Source organism: Hoplias malabaricus, chromosome 3, assembly GCF_029633855.1.
Source record: "Hoplias malabaricus isolate fHopMal1 chromosome 3, fHopMal1.hap1, whole genome shotgun sequence".
NCBI lineage: Eukaryota > Metazoa > Chordata > Actinopteri > Characiformes > Erythrinidae > Hoplias > Hoplias malabaricus.
This window is the reverse complement of record NC_089802.1, coordinates 18,909,465-18,934,623: the sequence shown is the minus strand read 5'-3', so window position 1 is coordinate 18,934,623 and position 25,159 is coordinate 18,909,465. Positions and strand designations below refer to the sequence as shown.

Here is a 25,159-nt window from a genome sequence, read left to right as displayed (position 1 = left end):
AATTGGGATTGTCTCATGAAAATCTTTTTTTTTCGAATAAATGTGTGTGTACCTACTATATGTATCTACACATGTGTATGTGCCTCTGTGTGCATTCACCTCTGAATTACTCAGTCGCTATTAGTAACCCATCAATATCCTTACATGTTTTTTACCCTTGGGCGTTGTCCATTAAAGATCTGGACAAGCAAACCCTACAGATTCAGTGTTGACATCGAGGGACTTTCAAGAGACAGAGGCTATTTGAAATTCCTCAACACACAGGCTCATTGATATTGGCAAGCCTGACCCACATGCGAGAGGGAGATATAAATTAGCAAGCCACTGTGTCCAATACAACCTCCAAGGCGCCGTGACCTCAACAATGATTTACAGTTTGAAAACATCTTCATTGATTTTGTGCAACTATTCGCCTGCTTAGAAGTAACCTATGAGACCAACAAAGACGTACCTTCTTATCAGTTTCAACATTAAAGACTCAAACTTTCCAACAGTCTAGCTGCCATTTATTTTGCTCAATCCATATTGAATGATTGATTGGGGGTGGAAAAAAAGTAAGCCTACCCTAAATCGTATTGAGTTTTCTTAACCACAAACTCAAACAAGTAACTACTAACTAATATCATAAATATTTATAAATATATAAAACAACTACATTATGTAGTTGCATTTTTCTGCTTATTTGAAACTAAAATCCACTTTCACATATGAAGAAGCTCTATAGAAACTCTGAAGTTTCATGTCCTGGAGTAGCGCACAGCAGCAGGATACACATTCTCACACTGAAAAACGTGCTGCTTTACATATTTTAAGCAAGGAGCTGTACCTGTATGACATGTGCAGGAGATACAGCATAATGATTCCCTACAAACACACTCCCTATTTCTCATACAATAAAAGCCGGGCCAAGCAGAATGTAAAAGAGATGGCTCTCCTTTTGGTGGCTTTGAGTTAATTACTGATCTCTAGAAAAATTCACATTTGTCATCATACAGATGAAGCTGAACTTTGCTTAGCTCTTTAAAGCTCACACATGCTGCCAATTAGAACTTGCTTCAGAGGCTTTTCCGCATTTGTGAGTGAGGCCTGGGCTAACTTTGAATGATTCATGAATAGGTGCTGGCCACCATTACTCTGAGCTACTGTGTAGTGTACTTTGGTTAACTTCAATTGTTACCATAGGAGACAGTAACTCCATCTAGCCTGAGGTAAAAAAAAATGCCTGGAGGCTGAGTAGTGGAGTGGGTGGCACTGATAAAAAAAAAAAAGAAATAACATTCTGCCCCAGGCCATTCACTCTCAGGGGCGTATAGATTATGGAGCCCACAGAAACACTTCCTGTGATTCCTGCAAGGGACGAACTCACATATTTCAGATTATCAGTGTATTAGGGGACCCAATCAGCATTAAATGTTCCTGTAATATGAGGACTGCATATGTTTAAATAGAATACTTCACTAATCAATAATTGAAGCACAATTATTACAGTAGAGATCACACTTTTTTTATTCTACTCACAACAGCAGCTTGTAAAATTATGCTATGGTCTTTTGGAGGGGATGGCCAATGACAGCATTCATCACGAGCCAAAAGGTACCTGAACTGATGTGTGAACTGGTGCACGACAAAGCTGTGTTCAGTACCATAAAACAAAAACAACATGCGAATAATGAGTAAACAGCACTTAATGTTACTGCTGCCATTGTTGTGCATTCCAAAGCTTGCAGTTTCCATTAGAGATAGTGTTTTGTGATGTCATGTGCTACATTTTGGGCTAATGGAAAAGCGTGTAAGAGCTGAGCTGAGCTGAGTCGAGTAAGTACCATGCAATGGAAAAGTGCCATTACACAGTGAACAGGTCAATGGGTGCCAAGAGCTAGGCATAAACATGACTTCTGCATCCAGACAGCAGTAGCATGGATGATTAATTTAATCAGCACTATACTACTATACTCATACTACATACTACTATAGCATGTGTTATTGAGAGTGCATTATCTCTATTAAATCTACAGTGTACACCACCTACTGTAATGTTTGGTTTGTGTTTCACTTTGTGTTAAGGTTCCTGCCAGACCCAGCAAGGGATGAGATTTGTAAATCCTTATTAAAGTTAAGGGAGAGCTGAAACTTTGCACCGCCGACACAAGGCGATGGTAGTGTTCATCATCGGAAGTGAAATCTTGCAACTGCATTTAGGATTGGGATCCAAAAAGACTGGGCCTTTAGTCCAGACAGAAAGAAAGGCCTGTATCCGAGATGGTGCTGAAATAAATGTAAGCTCTTAATGTGCTGCCCTACTGCCCCTTGCGATAAAACAAGCCACCAGGCAGCAAGGACAAATCTGCCCTGACCTAATTGTACACTACTGAACTGGATTGGTGCCCACACTGCCATCTCTCTCAGCCTCAGTGGCTTAAGTGGACACAAAGCTAGAGGACAAGTAAACTAAGGAATTTCTTATAGCCTCCCCAGTCAGAAAAAGAGGGCCCCTGAGCTACAGATATTTAGATGAGAATATTGCCCAATGTTTATTAAATTAAAGGCACTGTTTGAAATGAACTGTGACAGACTTTCCTCTACCCATTTTTGAAACGGTTCCTGTCCAGACAAATACAAAAAATGGAATTCCAGTTTTTTGGGGCCATAAAGAGAGACATAAAAACACCATGAAGCATGAGAGCAACATAAAGGTTTAATCCCAAATCACTCCATGTTCCCTAGGTAGTGCACCATGCAAGTCATGAAATTACTGAACCTAGATTTTAAGGTTTTTACATTTTATAAATTTCTAATACATTCATTTATATATCCGTATGTGGGAATCTTAAGTCTAGTACTATCTGCATGTACACATTATTTGAATTCACTATGTACGAGGAGATATTTGAGTTTCAGCCAAAAACTGGCACACTGTTTGATAACAGCATCTTTGAAAAGCTACACTTTGCCCATAAACACAACACAATTGACAGCTATGTTTTGGAGAGTGTTTTGGAAAACCTGTTTTCAGTGAACTGAAAAATAATTTTCCTGTTGACGGGAAGTGGAAGCGCAGACATTTTTTAACTATAACACAACTCCTGTGGAAGGGACTGTGTCTTAACCTGCAACCATGGAGACTGATTTAGCCCACCAAACCTAATACGTAATTAAACATAATTAAAACACACAGGACACATAATTATGGCTTCTATACTCCCATCTGATGTGTAACAACATTGAGACTAGGGAGCTGTTTGGATTCAGCCTCAGTTATCAAAAGACATGATTTGCTACACCAAATGTAAACTGCGGCATATTCTCCAATATCCCTAAATAAACTGTGCTAAAGGAAACATCCTTGGCATGGTGGTAAACAGCATCTTATATTCTGTCTTCATGGCAGCTGCCAACTTAATCTCAAATGAACCTAAATTTTCTCTGTTCCCCATTTTTTATTGAGTCCACTTCCAGCTCCTGAAGGCTGTTCTAAGTAGAAGTGGCAAGGCTCAACTTTGTGATTTATCACAGTGGATAATGGGTAAATGCCTTTGAGTGTCAGAGCAGTAACGTTGATATGCATCATAAAGGATTAAATGGAGCTTATGTAGACAGAGGGAAATAAGTATAAAACTAGATAAGTAAAAAATAAAATAAAATAAAATAAATAAATAAATAAATAAATAATGACACTCCCAAACTCCCTTAGTTGGGCAAGAAGTGGTTCTATGTAACAGTACCTTTTGGTGATTTGGTGTGACATGTTGTGTCTTGTGCATTAAGTGGGTAATATCATTTATTATCATAATGGATTCAAGCATCTGAGAAAGACAAGTTTGTTGTTGTTGATCTTTTGGCCACTCAGAGATAAGTTTTGTTAGAGATAAGTTTTGTTCACGGGCAAGTGTGACCTCGGCTTTACGTACACAATTCTCGTCATTCCTTCACATACAGCGATGGACATTCAAGTTCATCTGTGAAAAAGTCCGACCGCTGATCTCCAGACAAACACCACACCTGTGTTTTCCATCCTTTCATCCGACATGTGAGCACAGTGGATAAAATGCCTATGCACAACAACTCTTTACCCAACACAACCTTCTTGTTTTACACAGGATTGAGATTTGCACCAGGAGTGCACAACACAACCTCTGGCTGGTGGTTGAACGCTGTGAGAACACACAGCACTACACAGGAATAGTACTGTTTGAAAAGTTTAATCCCACCTTGAACCAAAGTTGGATCCTCAGCATGGACCATCAGGTGTCCTTGTGTGTGTCAAGCTAAAAAAAACTCCAGAAAGAGCACAGAGCCTCAAATAAACTGAACAAGTCATTTACATGTTATGTAAGTAAATAATAGGAAATAAAAAGACCCATTTCTGTGTTTTCTGGACTCAGCAAAATTTACACAAGTGATTCATGGATCACTCAGATCTGATCCTGCTGTAAACAAAGAGTAAACAATGACTCTATGCATTAATAATAATTCATCTGTGGCACTGGGGCTGAATTTAGTCACAGTGAGGCTGGCACTGAGCAACCCTGCAAAACCCCTTGTGGATTTCGTATATTTGGTCCCCATCTAAACTGTTGGAAGAGGGGTTGTTCGTGAAGCCTGTTCAAGAACCAGAGATCTTTTGAGTGAAATGGGCTAGAACCGATCCAAGGTGAAGCCTGAGCCAATGCCCCTAGAGCTGTGCAGCCGTGACACGGTCATTTGCACATAATAGGAATGAGTTGAAATATGGTGAAATAATATTTTTCACACATCACAAATTAGTGCGCTCTGATCAGCCAATGAAAGTCGTTCAGTGTGAGGGCGCGCGCGGAGTGAAATGGGCGGGGAAGCGCAAGGCGGCTCTCTCTCTCTCTCTCTCTCTCTCTCTCTCTCTCTCTCTCTCTCTCTCTCTCTCTCAGGACACTGAAGCCATTTGACCGACTCGCGTCTTGGAGACACACACAAACTCCTGGAGCTCGTTGTCGGATACCGCTTCTCGCGCTACATGGCAGCTCTGGAGCGGCGGCGGCGCGCGTGCGCGGCTCTCACGCTGAACGTGTGCGCGCTGCTGCTGGCCGTGTGCGCGCTCGCCTCGAGCCACTGGTGCGAGGGTCTGCGCAAAGTGGTGAAGCCCTTCTGCACGACGCTGGTGCACGCGCACTGCATCCGCTTCAACAGCACGAGCGGCAGCAACGACAGCCGCCTGGTTCAGTACGTGTTTGAGACCGGCGAGGACAAGTTCGTCCTCCGCAGATTCCACAGCGGGATATGGTTCTCTTGCGAGGAAAACATCGACCTCATAGGTACACCACGCACTTCCTAAACTCCTTTACTTGTGTAAAAAAATGAAACTGGCTTATCATCGTATGAAGGTTTGAAGATGAATAAAGCTAGATTGTTTTAAAAAGTTACAACAGATAAATGTTGAATCATGATTTAAGTGAACAGAGGAGTAAGCTCAGCTTGTGGAAATATTTTACACAGAACAGTCACTTTTCTCAATCTTTACATTTCAGAAAGTAACAGTGCTAATGAACCTTCACAACAGTGAGTCACAACAGTGGTCTTAAAGTCCTGTTGTGTGCATTGAATATATCACCACATGTACACACTGTCTGTACACAGCAAAGGAAAATATACCTGCACGGTACTTTTTTTGTTTTACATTTACATGTACACAGTAAGGACATTTGAAACCTGGAATCAATGGAAATTAAAAATGTACAATAAATATAGAAATGATGTGCCCTTATTTAAATTTTTGGGGCTGTACACTTGAGTGCATCATAATGACATCAACATGTTGGTATGTTTTAATGTGGACTGTAGATGGTAAATTAATTAAATCAGATTGCACTCAAGGCTCTGGATGCTCCTGCAAACCCACTGACCGACATTTTGTGAGTCAAGCGTATACATCCTGTGTCACTGATAAAGAATATTTAAGGACTGTGCGTTTTTATAAATTACAATATATTCATTTTTTCTAAAAGTGTATTTTATGGGGAGACTGTTATTTTATTTATTTATTTTTGCATTAGATGACTGTGTACAACAGAGAATGGAAGTTAGAGCACAGTATCAACAAAGACCAGATTTAGTGTCCTGTAAACCTGGGTTTTGTTAGGGTTTTGTTTTATTATTATATTTTTTTTACTATGGGCTATACCCAGTAGCTCACAGCTTTTTTTATAGCACATTATATTGCAATATTTAAAGACCCCTCCAATGACAATCAAGGTTATGTTTTTTTGCCATGGAGTGGTGTTTGCTAGAAATTTGCATTAATGCCATGGATGAGCATATTCAATTTGAAACTGCAGTATTCCAAAGACTTAAATGAGCTAATTCAGACAGTCAGGGTTTCCTACTGGTTCCTACCTAAGGAACCAGTCACATTAACTTGTGGGGCAGGGTTTTCAGTCTGTGGGTGAGTACAGATTGAGGTGACAATAAACTGCCTATTCATATATCTGTGTTTGACCATTTTACAGAATTAGGGGAAGTTTTTCTTGGAAATAATGTTTAAATATGTCATTCTGTTTAACAGATTTAATCAATGATGGAGGGGGACTTTAAGAACAACAACAACAACAACAAAATAATGTAGTTTATTCACTTAGTCTTGAATGAAGTGTGTTTTCAGTGTTGGTGTTAATGAAGAACACACTAGGGCTGTGCCGTATTGTGTTGTTCATGATAACATTAATATAAATTTTTTTAATTATTTTTTTAAATAAAATCCTTATAGTGATATTAACAATATTCTGACATGTTTACATAATGACATCATGCAGGTGTATATGATATGACATACGTTCATTACATGAGTCATTTAGGCACAGCAACAAGTACAGTGGAAGTGGCTCTGTGGTGGAAGAGGTTGTTCTAAAAAGGGGAGTGTCCAAGGTCGTGTGGTGGTGGTTTGGTCACTGAATATCAGATGTACAACAAACCATGATAATATGTAGGACTGGGCAATTCAGCGAAAACAAATTGAAATTCAGAACTTCTGATCTTCTAATCTTGTCAATTATATTTTTTTCTGACTGTTTTTCCTTTTTTATTCTGTTATGTTCCCAATGTATGTTCATGTACTCTCCCTTTAAAACCACATTACCATGCTGTAGTCAAGTGATTCTGCCACATGGAAGGAGCACCTAAAGGCAAAGGCCAACAGAGCAACTCTAGCAGCTCCTACCAAAGAAAAACAGTGCCTGTGGTTTGGATGTGTTTTGCTTTGACTTTAATTAAGATGACACTGAACAAAAAGAAGTCAAATGTAAACGTTGGAAAAAAACGTTTCAGTGACCAAAGCACAATCACATACCAAATATAAACAGTGCTCAGAAAACAAGAGAGGAACAAGCTCCTAGCAACATTAGAAAACATATCCCATATTTAATACTGCAGCATACTGGAGTCACTAAACTATAAGGGCCAGAAAAAATAAATAAATAAATAATAATTATAGGGCGGCACGGTGTTGCAGCAGGTAGTGTTGCAGTCACACAGCTCCAGGGACCTGGAGGTTGTGGGTTTGATTCCCGCTCCGGGTGACTGTCTGTGAGGAGTTGGTGTGTTTTCCCTGTGGGTTTCCTGTGTGGGTTTCCTCCGGGTGCTCCGGTTTCCTCCCACAGTCCAAAAACACACGTTGGTAGGTGGATTGGCGACTCAAAAGTGTGTGGGTGTTGCCCTGTGAAGGACTGGCGCCCCCTCCAGGGTGTGTTCCTGCCTTGTGCCCAATGATTCCAGGTAGGCTCTGGACCCACCGTGACCATGAACTGGATAAGCGGTTACAGATAATGGATAATAATTATATAATAATTGTAATCGTGATAAAATGTACAATTAATTGTGATATTGATTTGCTTTGATATCACCCAACACTAGTAATATATACGATAGGCTAGAGGCCTGTAACAACAAAATGGGGAAACACAATTAATCTGTTTCACCACCTCAAGCAGAAGCACACAGTTGAGTACAAGGAAAGTCAAAATGCAACCATTTTGTATTTCAACATTTTGTTCCTAAAATGGGATCGGAGTGTGTTGTATGTAACACAGGGCAGGTGAATAAAGCTTTTTAATTGTTACATATGTTGGAACACACCTTTTGAAACAAACAAAAACTATTTTAATAAGCTTTTCTATGTCCTCATGAAAGTACCTCTATGTCCTCATGAAGCACAATGTCATACTGTAAATAAGGTCACACAAACACACATTCACAAACTGTCATGTGACTTCATCCCGGATGTTCAGCAAATGTCACTTAGGGACATTCATAATTTAAAGTGAAGGGTAAAGATGTGTAGGGAACTTTCCAGACCCTATAAAGTGTTTGTGACACATATATCACCATAAGCTCTTGTGGGTTAATGAAATATTTGTCAGTGTTTTGTCATATCGTCAAGAATGTTAGCAAATATATGCCAATATCAATATCACTGTACATTTATGTGATTCTGTTTTGGTGTCTTTCTCACCAGGTGAGAAATGCAGAAGTTTTATAAATGTGGCACCACCTCATGAGAGAGGTAAGTTCAAATGTATGCTGTAGTTTCTGTTGAACTTGTGGGGATGTAATAAGTAACTGGAAATGTAAATAGTTGTCTTCTGTGATCTGACTAAATTGTTGAGTTAAGTTAATAAAGGTTTATAGACGTGACTTTTAATGAATGATTTAAGGTTATTTAGGTAGCCATAAAAGGCAGCATGATGGTGCAGCAAGTAGTGTTGCAGTAACACAACTCCAGAGACCTGGAGGTTGTGGGTTTGAGTCCCGCTCCGGGTGACTGTCTGTGTGTTCTCCCCGCATCTGCGTGGGTTTCCTCCGGGGGCTCCACGGTCCACAAACACATGTTGTTAGGTGGATTGGCGACTCAGTATGTGTGAGTGTGTGTGTCACCCTGTGAAGGACTGCCGCCCCCTCCAGTGTATGTTCCTGTTTTGCGCCCAGTGACTCTGGGTAGTCTCCGGACCCACCGCGACCCTGAACTGGATAAGAGGTTACAGACAATGAATGAATAAGTAGCCATAGTGAACACACATATGCAGCTGTGCTGGTACATAATGTAACGTCCTTATATCAACTGAAAATGGCTTATGGTCACTCCACTCAAAGGCAAGTCAAGGCTAGATGGGTATAAAGCCCTGAGGCACTGTGTTCTCTGGAGTGATGGAGCTCCTTCCAATACCTTCTGGATGATTACAGTGGCTTTTGTGATCCAAAAGTAATCATCCAAAATTAGTACATGACTTCACCAATTTTCTTATGGGTGAATTTCATGAAGTCCAAATAGTCTAAAGCCAACAATTAGCCAAAAGCCTTGTTTGGAACGGTAGAGATTCTTACTGCATCAAACACACATTTATTATTGTCCTTGAATTCAGGAAAAAGTTTGTGTTCAAAAATGTTTTGTCATTTGGACTGTTGAAGGGCATGGTTTAAATCATGTTCAAGGCTACATGTGAATAAGTCTTTCAGTTAGCTGTCTGACATTTCTGTGTGAGGAGTAACATAACCTTGATGGGATACATTTCTACTACCTTTAGTTTAAATGTGTCCTTCGTCAAAAACATTTATTGAAATTTCATGAATATGAAGAGATCATAACTTTTGGACTAATTCACTCTGTGGTGCACAGAATCACACTCTGTATTCTGTCCATCGCAGAACATTTGTCCCAAGCATGAAACATACCTAGAGAATAGGTAGTAGGATTATAATCTCCACATCACTGTCCATATGATACATTAAATAATGAATAGTAAGACATTAGCATTTATCCAAATAATATATGTTTAAAATCACATTTACAAAAACTCATTGAATATTAAATGAGGTGCTGTTTTGACTCATGGATCATGGATAAAACATGCTGTTGCTTTTAGTAGTTTCTTCATAAAAATGAGACATTTTCTGCAGGTTCATAAAATATGTAGCTGCACATACATGCTGTTAAAGCTTTGAGCACTGAAATCTCCCTGTAAAGCGCAGTGTTCAGTATCCTTCATGTGTGAATATTTAAATCCTGCAGATGAATGGTGTGGTAGGAGTGAAGCTGAAACAACTGCTGTAGTTTCCCTCTGTATACAAGGACTCTGTGGAGGCCGAGCTAATCAGTGACATCAGCTTTGCTGCTGCCTCAGAGTTCATCTAGATAAAAACCTCCGACCTCTGATACCTGTGTTACCAGGCATTTCTCCAGGGTCTGTCTGCACTAGCCTGATCTCTCTCTCTCTCTCTCTCTCTCTCTCTGTCCACTGTCTATTTCATTCTCTTGATGCCTCTCCCTTATTTTCTTTCCTCCTCCTCTCATTCATTTTCATTCTGCCCCTTTTTTTCCCTGTCCCTCGGACCGTTTTTTCTCTTCTTGTCATGTTTCCTGTCTTTGTCCCCTTGCTTTGTCCCATGCTTGCCTTCTTCTCTTTTATATTCTGTCCTTTACTTTCCCTTTTCTCCTCTCTCCTTTAATGTTCTTGCTCCCTCTCACTTTTTGTGCCTTTTACCCCCTCCCTACACTGTTTCTGCTTTTTTCTTTCTCACTGTCTGTCTTGCCTATATTTTCTCTTTATTTCTCATTTTTTTTATATTCTTTATGTGTTATTTCCTCTTTTCATCCCTTTCACCTTTCTTTTTTCCCTCTTTCCTCTCTTCCTCTTTCTCCCTCAACCTCTATTTTCTTCCCCACTCTCTCTCTCTCTCTATTGTTATGTTTCTGTCTGCCCTGTCTGCTCTTTCTTTTAACCCCATCTGTTCAACAGGGGTGTTGTGGCTGTGTATCGTGGCCGAGTGTCTGTATATTCTTCTTCTGTCCACTGGGGGAATCCTCATGTCCATTGAAGTCTGCCATATTGGGAATGTCATTGACGGCCTCAAGCTGAACGCCTTTGCTGCCATTTTCACTGTCTTGTCAGGTAAATGCTGGATTTGCTAAACTGTATTAATTACTCCGCCCCTAACAGAAAGCCTGCTTTTTGACTGTAGGACAGATATTGAGTATTTGATGGAATACATAGAGCTCATCAGGATTCAGCCATGCGAAATGTCAAATTTTGCATATCTCTGTAATCATCCACGCACTCTATAGTGAAGGTCTGGGCTGTAAACTGGATGGAGCTGGAGTGGCAGAGTACAGTTCAGATATTTTTCAGAAGCCAAGACTTGACGGCTTGGCTGAAACTATCATTGAAACTATTCTCAAAGGATAGCAGCGTTTGTAGTGTCAGGAGAGTGGCAGTGTTAGATGTGTGTGATGCTCCAGGCTGGCCTTTGCTTTCCTGAGAAATAGACACCCAAACCATGCCGTGTATAGCAGCCAGCTCTATAGTCAAAGAATTGTGGCTTCATGGTCCAGATCCTGCATAAGCCTCGTGGTATCAAATCCTCTTGAATTTCATCCAGGCTATTTTTGACCTCTTGATTTATTTAAGGGCTTTGGGCAACACATGGCTAGAAAATTAATACTACCTTAAGCCAACATGTGTGTAGGGTATTTGACGTAACGGTGGCCACTGAAATCCATATGTAGCAAGAGGAGCTCGCATTAAATTTAGACTGACATGATTCTTTAGTCAAGCTTTGCAACAATGAACTCATGGCCCTCGACATCAGTGTGAGATTCTTTATTTAGCTCTGCAGACATGTGAGACTAGGGGCTTTGTTAAAGTCCTTCAGCATAGGAAGGGATTAATTCAGTTCCGTTTGGAGAAGCAGCAGCATGAATTGTAAAGACATTCAAAGTTGCTGAAGTTTAACTTGCTGTATTTTCCATATTGGAATATTATAGTGTAGGGATGACATTAATTAGACACAATAAAAAAACAAATACTTTTAAAGTTAAAATAATAAATTTAATTAAATAATTAATAAAAACAAATTTACTTCTCAGTCAATACAGTACAATGCCTACATAGAAATAAAGCTACAAAAACAACACATTTTGAATACATTCTTTTTATGATGTCACCAAAACCACTAAACATATGTTTACAGGTGTACTGTCCTTCAGACGACAGCTTTTAGAACATGACATAGGATGTGCCAGCAAAATTAAAACATGTCTTTTGTTTACAGTACTCTGAAAAAGTCAGATACCACTCTTGATGTCAAAATGACCATTAAATACAGGTTATTCACTTATCAGGAGACATTTCTGAGGAGATTATATGAGATAATCTGCTTGGATTATTGGATTAGCCCAAATAGAACAAAAAGGAAGGGCAAAGTAATGTAAGAGGAACTACAAACCCCATTTCCAGAAAAGTTGGGCTTGTAAACAAAGACAGAATGCAGTGGTGTGTATGTACAAAGACAAATTTTCAAATGTTAAAATTGAGAATTTAATTTTGTTTAATATTATTATTTTGAAATGGAAAAGGGGAATAGAAGATGATGATGATGATGAATATATATATTTTTTTTAATTCTCTGCCCATTTTCAATTTCTTGCCAACATCACATTTGGCAAGAAAATATTTGGACCAGAGCTTGTTTACCACTGTGCATCAGCTCGTCTTTTAACAACATTGTAAATGTTTGGGAACTGAGGAAACCAATTGCTGTTGAAAGTGTGTTGAAAGTGAAATGTTTCCCATTCTTGCTTGATAACAAGATTTAAGCTACTCAACACTTTGAGTCTCCATTATAGTGTTTTTTTGTTTCATAATGCGCCAAAAGTGTACAATGGGTCTGAAGTAGTTTATCACCTTTCTTACACAATGGGACACTGCTGTTGTATTCTATGCACAAAGTGGGTTGGCCTGATCTAACTGAAATAAGACTGAAATAAATCTATTTATTTCAGAATGTGGCAGAATATTGCTCAAAAACCTGTAAATATAGCTCAGCATTAATGGTGCCTTCACAGATGTGCAAGGCAACCATGCCATGTGTGCTAATGCACCCCATACCATCACAGATGCTGGCTTTTGAACTGTGCCCTTATAACAAGGCCCCGCTCCTCTTTAGCTTGAAAGATATGGGATCCATGAATTCAAAAATTTGTCTAACAACAGTACACTTTTCCACTTTGCCTCAGTTAAATGAGCATTTCTGGATCCTTTGTAAATATGGTTTAATTTTGCATTTGTGTGTTTTAATAATAACAAATAGTGACTCTTGTTTTCTGAAGTTTCCACACAAAAAAAGTTTCTGTTTTTAATGCAGGCCCTTTTCACTTGCATATAAACATTTCTCTGGATACTCTGAATCTTGTAATGATATTATGTACTGTACATGAAGAAAGGTTTTTGGCTGTTTTAGGTTGAGAAGTGTGTTTCTTTAAATGTTTGTGCAGTCTTTCACAGATTGACGAACTCCTCCCCATCTTTAATTCTTAAGCAATCAGTGTCTCTGAGATGCTCCTTTTAAACCCTTTTGCCTATTAACCTAATTATATATTTTTATCAGCATTATACAAATGTACCATGCTTTTGTTGCCCCATCCTAACTTTGTTGGAAAATGAGCAAATATGTTTCATAAAGCACTGCAGTTTTTAATTTCAAAATATTAAATGTTGTCTTTGAACAGTTTTGCACATTGTCACATTTTGCTTTTATTTACATTTTTTTAAAAATGTAATCAAGCAGTGATCAAGCAGCCTAAGTAATTCAAAAATGCATGATAGGGTATTGGTAGGTGATTATTTTGGTATCCAGACTGGTTGCTATGGTGTTGTAAGTAGGTTGCTGTGGTATACCAAATGGTTATTAGAGTGTTTCTAAGCAGTTACCATGCCTTTCTTACTGGTGTTTATAATACCCTACATGGTTTCAGGTGTCTGCTAAATATGTAGTTAAGAGGTTCCTGAGGTTCCTGTAATGGTTGAAAGGGAGTTGCTAGTGTACTTGTATCTTTGTGATGTTAGTAGGTTGCACAGACATTTTCCCACAGGGGTCTGTCATGCATACCTGGATTAAGCCCTTGTCATACTAGAAAAGCTTGTGTGGTCTCATGTCCTCAGGGGCTATGTCACCAGAAGCTGTGAGCTCCCAGTACGTTCTCACATGGCAAACAGATCCAGACAAAACAATTTAAGAAGCACCCATATGAGCTCATATTATGAGAAAAAGAATAATATGCACGCTGCATGAGAGAGAGAGTTACTGGGACAGAGTGTATCCGGCCTGAGTGACCAAGAGTGAGCGTCTGGTGTTAGTGCAGTACACGTAACCTGGTCAGGATCAGACTGAAAAGGCAGTGTAGGAGGATCATGTGCACCCACCATCACCAAGATCAAGATTAACGGTGCAGTACAATGCTTGTCTAGCACAGGATGGGGGCAGGTAACTTCACTATGTTGGGGGGAGGGGAGGAGCTGGTGCAGAAGATTGAGAGATATCAGCTAGATATAGATGGACTCACATCTGTGCACAGTGTGAGCTCTGGACTCAAACACCTCAATAGGGGTTGGTCTCCCTCCTACAAAGAAGGTGGACTTCTGGAGAAGACTTTGCTGTGTTCTTGGAGGAGAATGATTGGAAAGAACAGCCATCCTGATATGAACCTGAGTGGTGAGATGTTATTGGACGGTCAAAAGGTCAGTTGGGTTGCTGGGCTCGCTCTCAGTAATGAGGAGGGGCTCAGTGGTTTGAGAGGGGTTCAGAGTAAAACCACTGCTTCTTTGTGTTGATAGGAGCCAGATGAGGTTGTTTGGGCATCTTAAAAGGATGCCTCCTGAATGCCACTTGTTGGACGTATACCAGACGCAGAAAATTAGGAGGAGGCCACAGGGTAGGGTTTTTAATATCCCGGCTGGTCTGGGAACACCAGAGGATCTCCCAGCTGAAGCTGGTGGAAGCTGTGGGGGACAAAGATGCCTGGGTTTCTTTGCTCACCCTGTTGCCTCCACGACTCTGAAATGGATAATGTCGAATAGTAGATGATGATGATGACATAGATAATGACGATGATAATGAGGTCTGAGATTCATTTCTATGGGGAAAATATAGCACTTTTGGTATTATTGTATGTAAAAACACATGTCCAATCTAAAAGCAAACCATTACTGATCAGACGCTGTTGCACTGATTAATCAAATTAGGAAAATACTGAAAAAAAGGATAAGATTTGACCTGTGACAAGACCTGTGGCAATGTTTTGCAATATATTTTCTTTTCTGCTAGTTTGAGGCCATGTCCACATGGATTTAGATATTACTAAAAACTGAGATCCTCTGTTTTTTAAAATATCCTTGTGCAGACGAATAAGAAAGCGGTTGCATTATCATGCCAGTCCAATAGGGGTCCATACTTCCTCTTAAAGAAAGACAACACATCAATATGACACAAAGCATGAGAAGAACACAGAGGTTTAATCCCAAATCACCCCATACTCCCTATGTATCATAAATTGATAGAAGCTTTAAGAAAGTCAAAGAGTGGACACAATCAACACTGTAAAATGATACTATATTTACTTACATTTTTAAAAGTCTGTACATATCGATTCAGTAATATTTAATCAAATAATAAAAAATAGTTTTTTTTGGGTTTTTTTTTGCGTTTTATATTATTTATCTGTCCTTGCCTTTCTCTGTCAGTACAAAGTACACAATTTGTAATTGTGTGATTGTGGGGGTCACTGTTTGTACATGGATGAACTGTAAGTTTTTATTCCCTGTTTGAATTACCACAGAAACTCATTTGTAACCTGGGTTGTTTTATTTTATAGCATTTTCGGAAATGCAGTTAGCCTTCTCCCAAATTCGGAGACATTTCCACCTTACGTGATCCGAAACAGCTATAAATAAGTCTATATTCCCCACCTATGGTGCAGTCACAAGGAATGCCCTCATCTCGGTTCATACTTTACAACATTTGAAGTTCTCTCTGTTGTCTAATAATACTCCAGATGCCTCTGAAATGAGCAGAGGGAGAGAGAAAGGCAAGCATACCAGACCAAACCAGTATGTTTTTTCATTCATTTACAGACACTGGGGCTTCATAAAAACACCTCAGTTTGCAAAGATATGGAAGAGATAGCAAGTGGCAAGGAAACATGTTTTGAATTTTATAAAAAGTATTTTATTATTATAATTGTGAACAATGCCTTTAAGGGAGATTTTTCAAAGCACATGTATGTCTGCTTTGACTTTTTGTAATTATTGCAGTATTACTATTTATTGGGACTTAATTTAGCATGGGGACTCCTGAATTTAACATAGCTCTACTAGATGTGGTCTGCCTTTGTTTATTTCAGGGATTGTACTTCCATAAACTGTAATGGGATTGGTAAGGGTGTTTTTTTTATCCTCTTTTTGAGATGAAGTCCACACAGAGGCCATTTCACACCCTGGTGGTATCACTGATATGTCCAAAAGCCTTTCTGAGGTAGAGGCTAGAGAGAGTAAGAGAGGGAGGCTCAAAGAAAACCAGGGAGATCATTCTTAGCAAGAGGAAATCAGTGCAGTAGTACTTGTGTTAGTATGTTTATTCTCAGACGTGTAATACTTTGGCTGGTTGACAAGGGTTGTATTCCAAGGGTTTTCTGTTCTTTGCACACACAATACAGCAGATACATTTCTTCGCCCTCACGCAAGTCATTTAGAGAATGAACACCAATTGACCTAATATGTAGGACTTTGTGTGTTCTAAATAATCTCCTATCACGCTTTCAGCTTGGCTATTTCTGGCACTGGGTGACTCTGATTGTCCTGACTCAAGGTCTGACTTGCTGGTGCTGTTGATTAAGTCTGCATTACCATCTGGACACAAGATTTGCCTTCTCTAAAACTTTCATGCACTGACCCCATTAAGCAATGCCCCTGAACTGCACCATTGTGCTACCTGTGCTAGCCAAAGCTGACAGTCTTCATTAATTACCACCTTCCGTCAGCTCCCAAGTGCTCTGCCACTGGGGTTCGCACTGAATAATGAGTGAACAGATTGGCAACATTGAGATGGACTGTACATTAAGTACACTATGTGGCCAAAAGTATGTGGACATGTTTGTTTTAATTTTCATACAAAATTAAATTTATTTATAGGGAGATGTCCACCATTTTGTTGCATTAATGACAATATTACTCTAGATGTTGGAACATTTTCTTTAAAGATTCCGCCATGGAGCATTACTGAAGTCAGGACCCGATACTGTATGATTAATATTGAATCACAAGACACAATCCTATTAAACCGAAAAGTACTTAATTGTGCTTCCTTACTCCAGAGAGTATTGTTCCACACTATTACATTACTCAATGCTTTTCTGTAAACATTACATACACACACACACACACACACATATGTACATATTTATTTGTACACTTTAGGACTGTTGATCGATTCGAAAAATTACTTCCAAAAAAACCCAACTATTTGCTGAAATTAATCACATTGTCATTTATAAAGCCCATAGATTTTAGTAAAGGATTGAAGTGTAAAATGTATACACAAATGCAAAATAAAGAAAAATAAAGTTTAACAAAATGTAATTCTTATATTAGTAGTGTCTGTCAATTTTAAAATGTAATCACAATAAATTGAAAATTTTAAAAACATTTTCAAGTAGAAGTTTCAGGACAAGCTTTAGCATCAGGCACAGAAGTGTTCATGGAGAAAATAAATGGTCATGGCTCAAAACAACAAGTGAAACAAGAGCTCTGTATGAGAGAGAGAGAGAGAGAGAGAGAGAGAGAGAGAGAGAGAGAGAGAGAGAGAAAGGAATTGTTCATTGTAATAATTAACGCATATTTCAGTATAAAGTAATTTAACTGTTGAGCAGGTAGTGACGCTATGTTTACATCGCTAGATAAAGCCACTAATACGCCATTAGTCTGAAAAGGGGGTATTTTGAGAGGAAGTTATGGGCAAATTTGGTAAATAAGCAACTATCATGTGTTTATTGTAAAAAGTGGTTCAAATTTAGAAGCGGTAGTGTCTCGTTAAGAGACTGTTCTGGAGGAGGTAGGTTATTTATTCCGTTTCGTCTCCTGCCAGACTGAGGGCACCCTTTTTTTTTACATGGTGTAACACTGCCCCCTTATGGCAAGATACAGTTATGTCAGCTTGGTTTCACTTGGTGCACTTGGTACAATGCTACAGCCTTTAAACAATCTGCTAGTTTATCTTACATTACATCGGTATTTCGTCATATTACATTTTATTGTGTAGCAGTACATAACTACATTGCATCAGTCTTGTCACAGTTTAACGCTGGATGTCTGCAACTATTTGAACGCATAGCAGTTAGTTAACCTGACTGCAATTATTTCCCACAGCTGTTTGCTTTTAAAGGTGTGCGTTTACATCACAATAATCTGTTGGATTGAATTTTGTACGTTTTCATGTGTTGAATTCAAATGATTGTGACTAAAAGAAGCTGGAAATACATTTTCTGAATGTGTCCTGGGTTTTACACAAATAAGAAAGCTCTAACTTCTGACTGGTGCTATAGGGAAAACGGAGCAGTGATTGTTTATATACTCATTTGCATAACTATATGAACACAAAGAGTATTTAATGTTTTATTTAACGTTTCTTGATCGAGCCAGGACTGTGTTTCATCACGTAATATATAGTATTAGTACTTAATGTAGGACCTTGTGTTTTATTCATACTTTGATATTAAAACACACATTTTAGCAAAACACATATTTACACAATTTTCCCCTTCCTCCAAATATAGCTGATCAGCCCAGACAGGTTTGGCAGATGAAGTTTACTTCTGTAGTTAGCATTGAAGCTACCAACTAATACTGTAATGGAGTCCTGCAGACACTCCATTACACATTCCTAAATCACCACACGTCTGCCTTACATTAGCAAAGTAACGTCAAACAGACTTTCTTGTGTGGTTTCTGACACTACATGACAGTGTTATCAATAAAAAATGAAGAACGATATGTTGCACAGTTCAGAGCAGTAGAAGCAGGCGTCCAGAAGCCTGAGTTGAGCCTGTGCTTTTGATCATTTTTCTATAACAGTTTGTCATATAGTGCCAGAAACCACATAAGAAAGTCTGGTTGAAACACATAAACAAGCTCATTGTGATGATTTAGGAAAGCTGTTTGCACAATACTAACCGATGGCTAGACAGAAATAAGCAGACAGTGTCAAGAAATAAAGCAGTCATAAATATAGCAAATTTACCAGAACTGTATGGAACTGGAAGCATCAACAAATAGAATCTAGAATTAGAATCACTTTATTGGCCACTGTGATTACACACAGAGGAATTTGTTCTCTGCATATAACCCAATCCATGCAGTGAAATACACATTTTACACACACGCACTGCTGAACACTAGGGGGCAGTGAGCATGCCGGCTCAGAGTGGTGGGCAGCTTTAGCCACAGAAGCCGGGGAGCAGCTGGGGGTTCTGTTCCTTGCTCAAGGGCACTTCAGTCATGTGAAATCAAACCGGCAACCTTCCGTTTACAAGCCCAGTTCCCTAACCACCAGGCCACAGCTGCCCCTGAATACTATACATAAATTATTTTAAATAATTCCTAACAGGAAGTGTGTTCATGCTTTGCTTGTATCACAGCTTTCCTTCCTTACCATGTGTATAGAGTTTCAAAGGAATTTTTTTTCACAATTCCAAAGTTCAGTCTTAAATGTGATATTTTTTGATCCCCACAACAAAAATTATTGAGTGATGAGGTTGAGGACTGAAGGCAGTGTAGGTTTCAAAGAACACAAGTAAGATTCTTTACACATTTTCTTTTTGTTTATTAGTTTTATTCAGTTACATTTCCTGTTAAACGTCTACCAGACCCACGGTGTTGTTTTTGTCTTGTCACGTCAGAAGGACGCAAACCCTCATGATTTTTTTTCTCTGATCTAAAACAGGAGTTTAGCTTTCTTCTCTCTTATCTCTCAAAGATGAAAGCTTTAAAATGTATTGTTTACTGGATGGTGATAGCTTTGCTGGTCCAACAGGTTTTTCCCATTGTCTCTGTAGCTTTAAATGTTTATTTTCTTTTTTCCCCTAATTTTTCTTTGATTTTGCCTTCTTTATGCAAGTGGTTTATCATATGTCTCTCAGCAATATGCCCTGTTAAACGAATGCACTGTATTTAATGTGTTTTAGTTGAAAATGTCATAAAATGCTGACAGTACTGTACATTTAAACTAAGCAAAATGATTGCTTCTGTAACACTATATCTGCAAATATAAATAAATATGGTCTGGTATGATCCATATGCTTGTTGGTCCACCATGTAGATATGAAGTAAGAGACAGTTTGTGTTAGCTATACTGTAGTTCTTGACCACTGGGTAGGTCTGTAGGTCTGGTAAGCTGTCCACGGGACTTGGCTTGGATGCTTTTATTCGGTGCACTTTCTAATTACAGCAGGGGCACTGAGGGGTTTAAACAGTCACAGCACATACTAACAGGCTTCCACCACCTCATTGTCACTGAGGCGTTGACAATGATGGAATGATCCATCACTTATAATAATACCTGACCTGAGTGTGTGTGTGTGTGTGTGTGTACATGTGTTTGAGCACCAAATAAAATGTAATTCTGTGTGTTGAACTGTTTCAGGCCTTCTTGGGATGGTGGCACATATGATGTACACAACAGCATTCCAGCTCAGTGTGAGCCTGGGCCCTGAGGACTGGAAGCCCCAAAGCTGGGACTATAGCTGGGCCTACATGTGAGCTCTGTTTACCATTCATTATATTCTTATTTAGCTCAGCAATGTCTGCTTTCCTCTGTGTGCACAATCAATATGAATCGATATGTTGGACACAGACACTGTTTTGATACCTAAGCTTCCAATTTCAGTACTTTGCTTACAGCTGCATTTTGCTGCATGCGTTTGGTTTATTGCAACTTGGAAAATAGAAATAAACTCTCTTAGAACTATGTGGGTGGAGTGGCACCAAAGGGGTTTCGACTAGTAAAAGCTGCCAGTGCAAGGTTAGTTTTGACAAACCTTCAAGAATATTTTGACTTAAATATGTGCATCTGTTGTGATCTAGGACAAGTGCAGCACTATTTTTCTTCAAGCAGACAGATAAAGAAGTGGCCAGTGTTTCTCAATGGGATTTAACCACGAACATGTGTTCATTCATTCTTATTCTTTAACCGCTTCTTCCTGATGATGGCTGCAGTAGGTCCAGAGCCTACCCAGAATTACTGGGCACAGGACACCAGTCCATCACAAACGTCACTCCACAAACATAAATAGCCCAATTACTAAATAATGATAATGATAGGGCGACATGGTGGTGCAGCAGGCAGTGTCATTGTCACAGAGCTAAAGGGTCCTGCAGTTGTGGGTTCGAGCCCCGATCGGGGTGACTGTCCATGAGGAGTTTGGTGTGTTCTCTCCGTGTCCATGTGGGTTTCCTCCAGGTGCTCAGGTTTCCTTCCACGGTCCAAAAACACACACTGGTCGGTGAATTGGGGACTCAAAAGTGTCCGTAGGTGTCTCATTTGCCCACAACATTTGACTCCAACCACATACAATTGCTTGGGGCAGACAAATCTGCTTGAGTCTTTAAGTGCCCCAAAGTGGCCAGCAGATAGTGAAGAAAGCGTTTCACTTCGCAATGTAATAATTTAAATATTTCTAATATCTGTGTCAATATTTACATAATTATGTAAATATTAATTTTATACTCATCACAGTGATCCTAGAAAGTAGGTAGTCAGGTTTGGTTTCGTGGCCAAAACTTTTGTTTCTGTATTCGGTCTAATCCAGTGGTTCCCAAACTTTTTCGGCCATGTCCCCTTTTGTAGATGAGAATATTTTTGCGCCCCATAACTTTCAAACAAATCTGCAACTACTTATAGAAAAAAACAAAAATAAATTCATTGTTAAACATATTTGCTCCTAATTGACTTTATGCACAAAAAATATTATAAAACAGCTTCCTGAGAGAAAATGCCTAAAATTTGCACATTTGGCAAAAATGACACATTTATTCCCCTCATCTCTTCAGTGACAGGTATGAGCTTGGCCTGCTTTGAGATGCTTCATCATATTTGGGAACCACTGGTCTAACCCAACCTCTTTTTATAACTGTGTATTTGCCGTCTCTGTCCAAGTCATGAAACAGCATTTCTGCCAAGACCACATGTGTTTACGCCACGTCTTGTAAATACAGGGGGTCATCGACTTACGACGTTGATCCGTTCCTACGTCGCGTCGTAAACAGATTTTCGGTGTAAGTCGGAACATACGTATATACTGTACGTAAATAACATACTGTAAGCACTTATCCTATCGTAACACCTATCCCGACCGCGTAACCGTGTATTCCTCCGCCGCGCACACCAACCACGAAGTTCGCGTTACGACGTTTACGACGAAAAACCACTTAAATCGAAACAAGGCTTTATACATTAATGGGAGATGTGTCCTAACCACGAAACATCTTAACTCGGGACTGACGTAACCCGAGGTAACCTGTACATTATTTCTGCACTCGAGCTGTATTCACAAAAATAGAGCCCATACATAATTTTAGGTAGAACAAGGATATTTGTAGATTAACGTGATGGCTCTTCAACCAGATCTCGCTGTTGTTTTAGTTGATAAAACACTAGTTTACATATAGTTTGCACTTAAAGTTAATCAAGAGAATCGTTTTATTATTTCAGTAATATAAACTGGAAATGGGATTACTGTTTATTTTTTATCAGCAAAAGATAGCAAACAATATTAATGTAAGTGATTTTTGTGCAGCTTACATGAATATCCTATAGTCTGAATAATCAAGTTTATGATCAATAGAATGGATTGCCCACATGGGGGCAGCTATGTCTCAAATCGGTTTAATAAAAAAAAACACACGCAGGCCAGTAGGTGTCAGTTATGTGTAATGGCAGTTCTATAATATGAAGAAGAATCATTGGACAATGACTAAGGACTGCACACCTAATGTGATTCAGTTTAATAGTTTTGAGTTTGGTCATAATTTTGCCTGCATTTACTGCTGCCTGAGTTTGTCGCTGCTGTTTTCCTTCATGCAGCTTGGCCTGGGGCTCTTTTACTGCCTGCATGGCGTCCTCTGTGACCACCATCAACAGGTACACCAAGACCATCCTGGAGTTCAAGCACAAGCGGAGGAATATTGAGAAAAACTTGAAGATCAAGCAGAAGCTGCTGGACCTGGACTCACCAGACCAGGTGTGGGACATGTACATCAGCTCGGTCCCCAGCACGGCAGAGGAGCTGCTGGACCTGTCCGGCTCGGCTCGTAAACTCTCCAACAACTCCGTCTTCCTGGACCTTAATGACATGCCTGAGCAGCAGGGAGAGGAGTACTGCTAACTGTGAGCTTCCTCAGCACGAAAACTGCCCCCGGAACACAATCCCACCCCCTGCCGCTCGGCACTGCCTCATGCTCTTAACGAACTGAACCTGACCTCGTATTATACTGAGGGCTGTGAACCACGAGGGCCTTTAATATGGCTTCTCTAAAGACTCAATATTTCAAAACTGTTTTTATGTACTGTGCTGTAATGTTCGCTGAAGGTGACACTGTGGTTATTGATTTTTCTATTGATGTATTGACATTATTTGTTGACGTAAGAGGCTAATTCTGGCACAGATGCTGGAATTTTCTTGAATATTTTTGTTTAAATATTAAACAAAAATTGGAGAAAGCACCATCTAATTAAAATATTGATGTCACATTGAAAAAACGTTTCCAAAAACTTTATAGGAGACAGAAAAATATGTTCTTCATAATATAGCTGTAGAACAAGATTATATTACAATTTTTTTCTGGCTGTTTCTGTTGGTCTATTCGCAGTTAAATGCGCACACAATGTGAAAGGCAGCTGCCATTTTCAAAATGGGATTTAAGAAAATAATAGCATCAACATGCTAATGCATAGAAGCATTCCCAGTCTTCAAAACTAAGCTTCTCATGACTGTATTTTTGGAATTTCTTTTAAATTGATTAGAAAAAATCATGCCTGCTATTTCTGTTGTTTAAATATAAAAGTTACATGCTTGAGTGCCTTTGTTTGTGCTATTGATCTTGGTTGTATTCCACCACAGCATGCTGATAACTGAATAGACATTCATTTGACAGAACTATAATTATAAGGATGTATAAGAATATGTATTTTTTAAACAGACATAATTTACAACACTAACATGTCAGATTTTTCCTCCACTACAGGCATCAGCCCAATGTTGGATATATATCTTTGGACGTTTAGAAGAAAAATAATACAGTAGTTTGGTTTCAAACAGTTTTTGAAGATATGTCCGTTTGGATACATTTCTAAAAGTAATGCATTCACCAGAGTGCAATATATTTTACTGTAATGTATCATGATGGGATTGTGCAAAGTTATATTTCTGTATGAGCATACGTATATATATATTACAGCATTTATAATAAAATGAAGTCACTGAATTTAAGACTATACTTAAATGAGCTTAAGGGAGCACAGGACTGATAGGAACTGGACTGAACTGTAACAGTAAATTGGACAGAAGGGCACTCTTATCAAGTTCATCTTTATTACTTGAATTGTTTTCATTGTGCTATGCTTACCCAAACTTGTGTAGATAAACATTTTTCATGACCAAAATATTTGGGCGTCTGGGACACCGAAACCCCAAAGTGTTTACATTATTATGTGCCGTAAATGTGAAATGCATAATTAAAATAAGTTTGAACTGGCTAATGAACAACTCCTTTAGCTACTTGTGTTGGCTCATATCAGACTGTTTGTTTCTTGTTTTATACATGTTTCTAACATGGCTTTATTTTGTACTTATATATATATATATATATATATATATATGAAGCGAAGTGCTGTCACTGTATAGTTTACTTAGCCAAATTTGTATTCACTGGAAAGATGTACGTTTATTTCATTGCTGATAGGATGAATGAAATGTAAAAATAAAATACTTGGAAAGCAGAGAGAAATGTGTGAAAGGCCACAAGGAGGCACTGCACTAGTACTTTTGCACATAGAACGAGAATTACTGTCAGTGCCCTATTGATTTCTTTTAACTGTTTTATATACTGTTCATTATACAGTCATGTAGAGTATACAACTCTGAACAATTTGTGCTTTGCAAGTGAACCCTACAATTTTGTGACCATCTCTGAATAATCCATTTATTTGAAGCTGCATTCAAACTCAAAGACTGTTTTTAAAAAAGAGTTTTATTTTTTCCAGTTTTCCAATGTTGGTAGCAAATACACAAGTTAAATCTTCAAAATATTTTTTCCTTGGC

General features: G+C 38.9%; 1 protein-coding gene across 1 annotated transcript; it reads left to right on the top strand.

Moving 5' to 3' along the window:
- The first annotated feature begins 4,987 nt into the window (after nucleotides 1-4,987).
- gsg1l2b (gsg1-like 2b) lies at nucleotides 4,988-24,766 on the top strand. Its single transcript, XM_066665727.1, has 5 exons — nucleotides 4,988-5,285; nucleotides 8,477-8,524; nucleotides 10,755-10,907; nucleotides 20,485-20,596; nucleotides 22,924-24,766. The coding sequence occupies exons 1-5, from the start codon at nucleotides 4,988-4,990 to the stop codon at nucleotides 23,222-23,224; spliced, it is 912 nt and encodes a 303-aa protein (XP_066521824.1). The 3' UTR covers nucleotides 23,225-24,766.
- The last annotated feature ends 393 nt before the right edge of the window (nucleotides 24,767-25,159 follow it).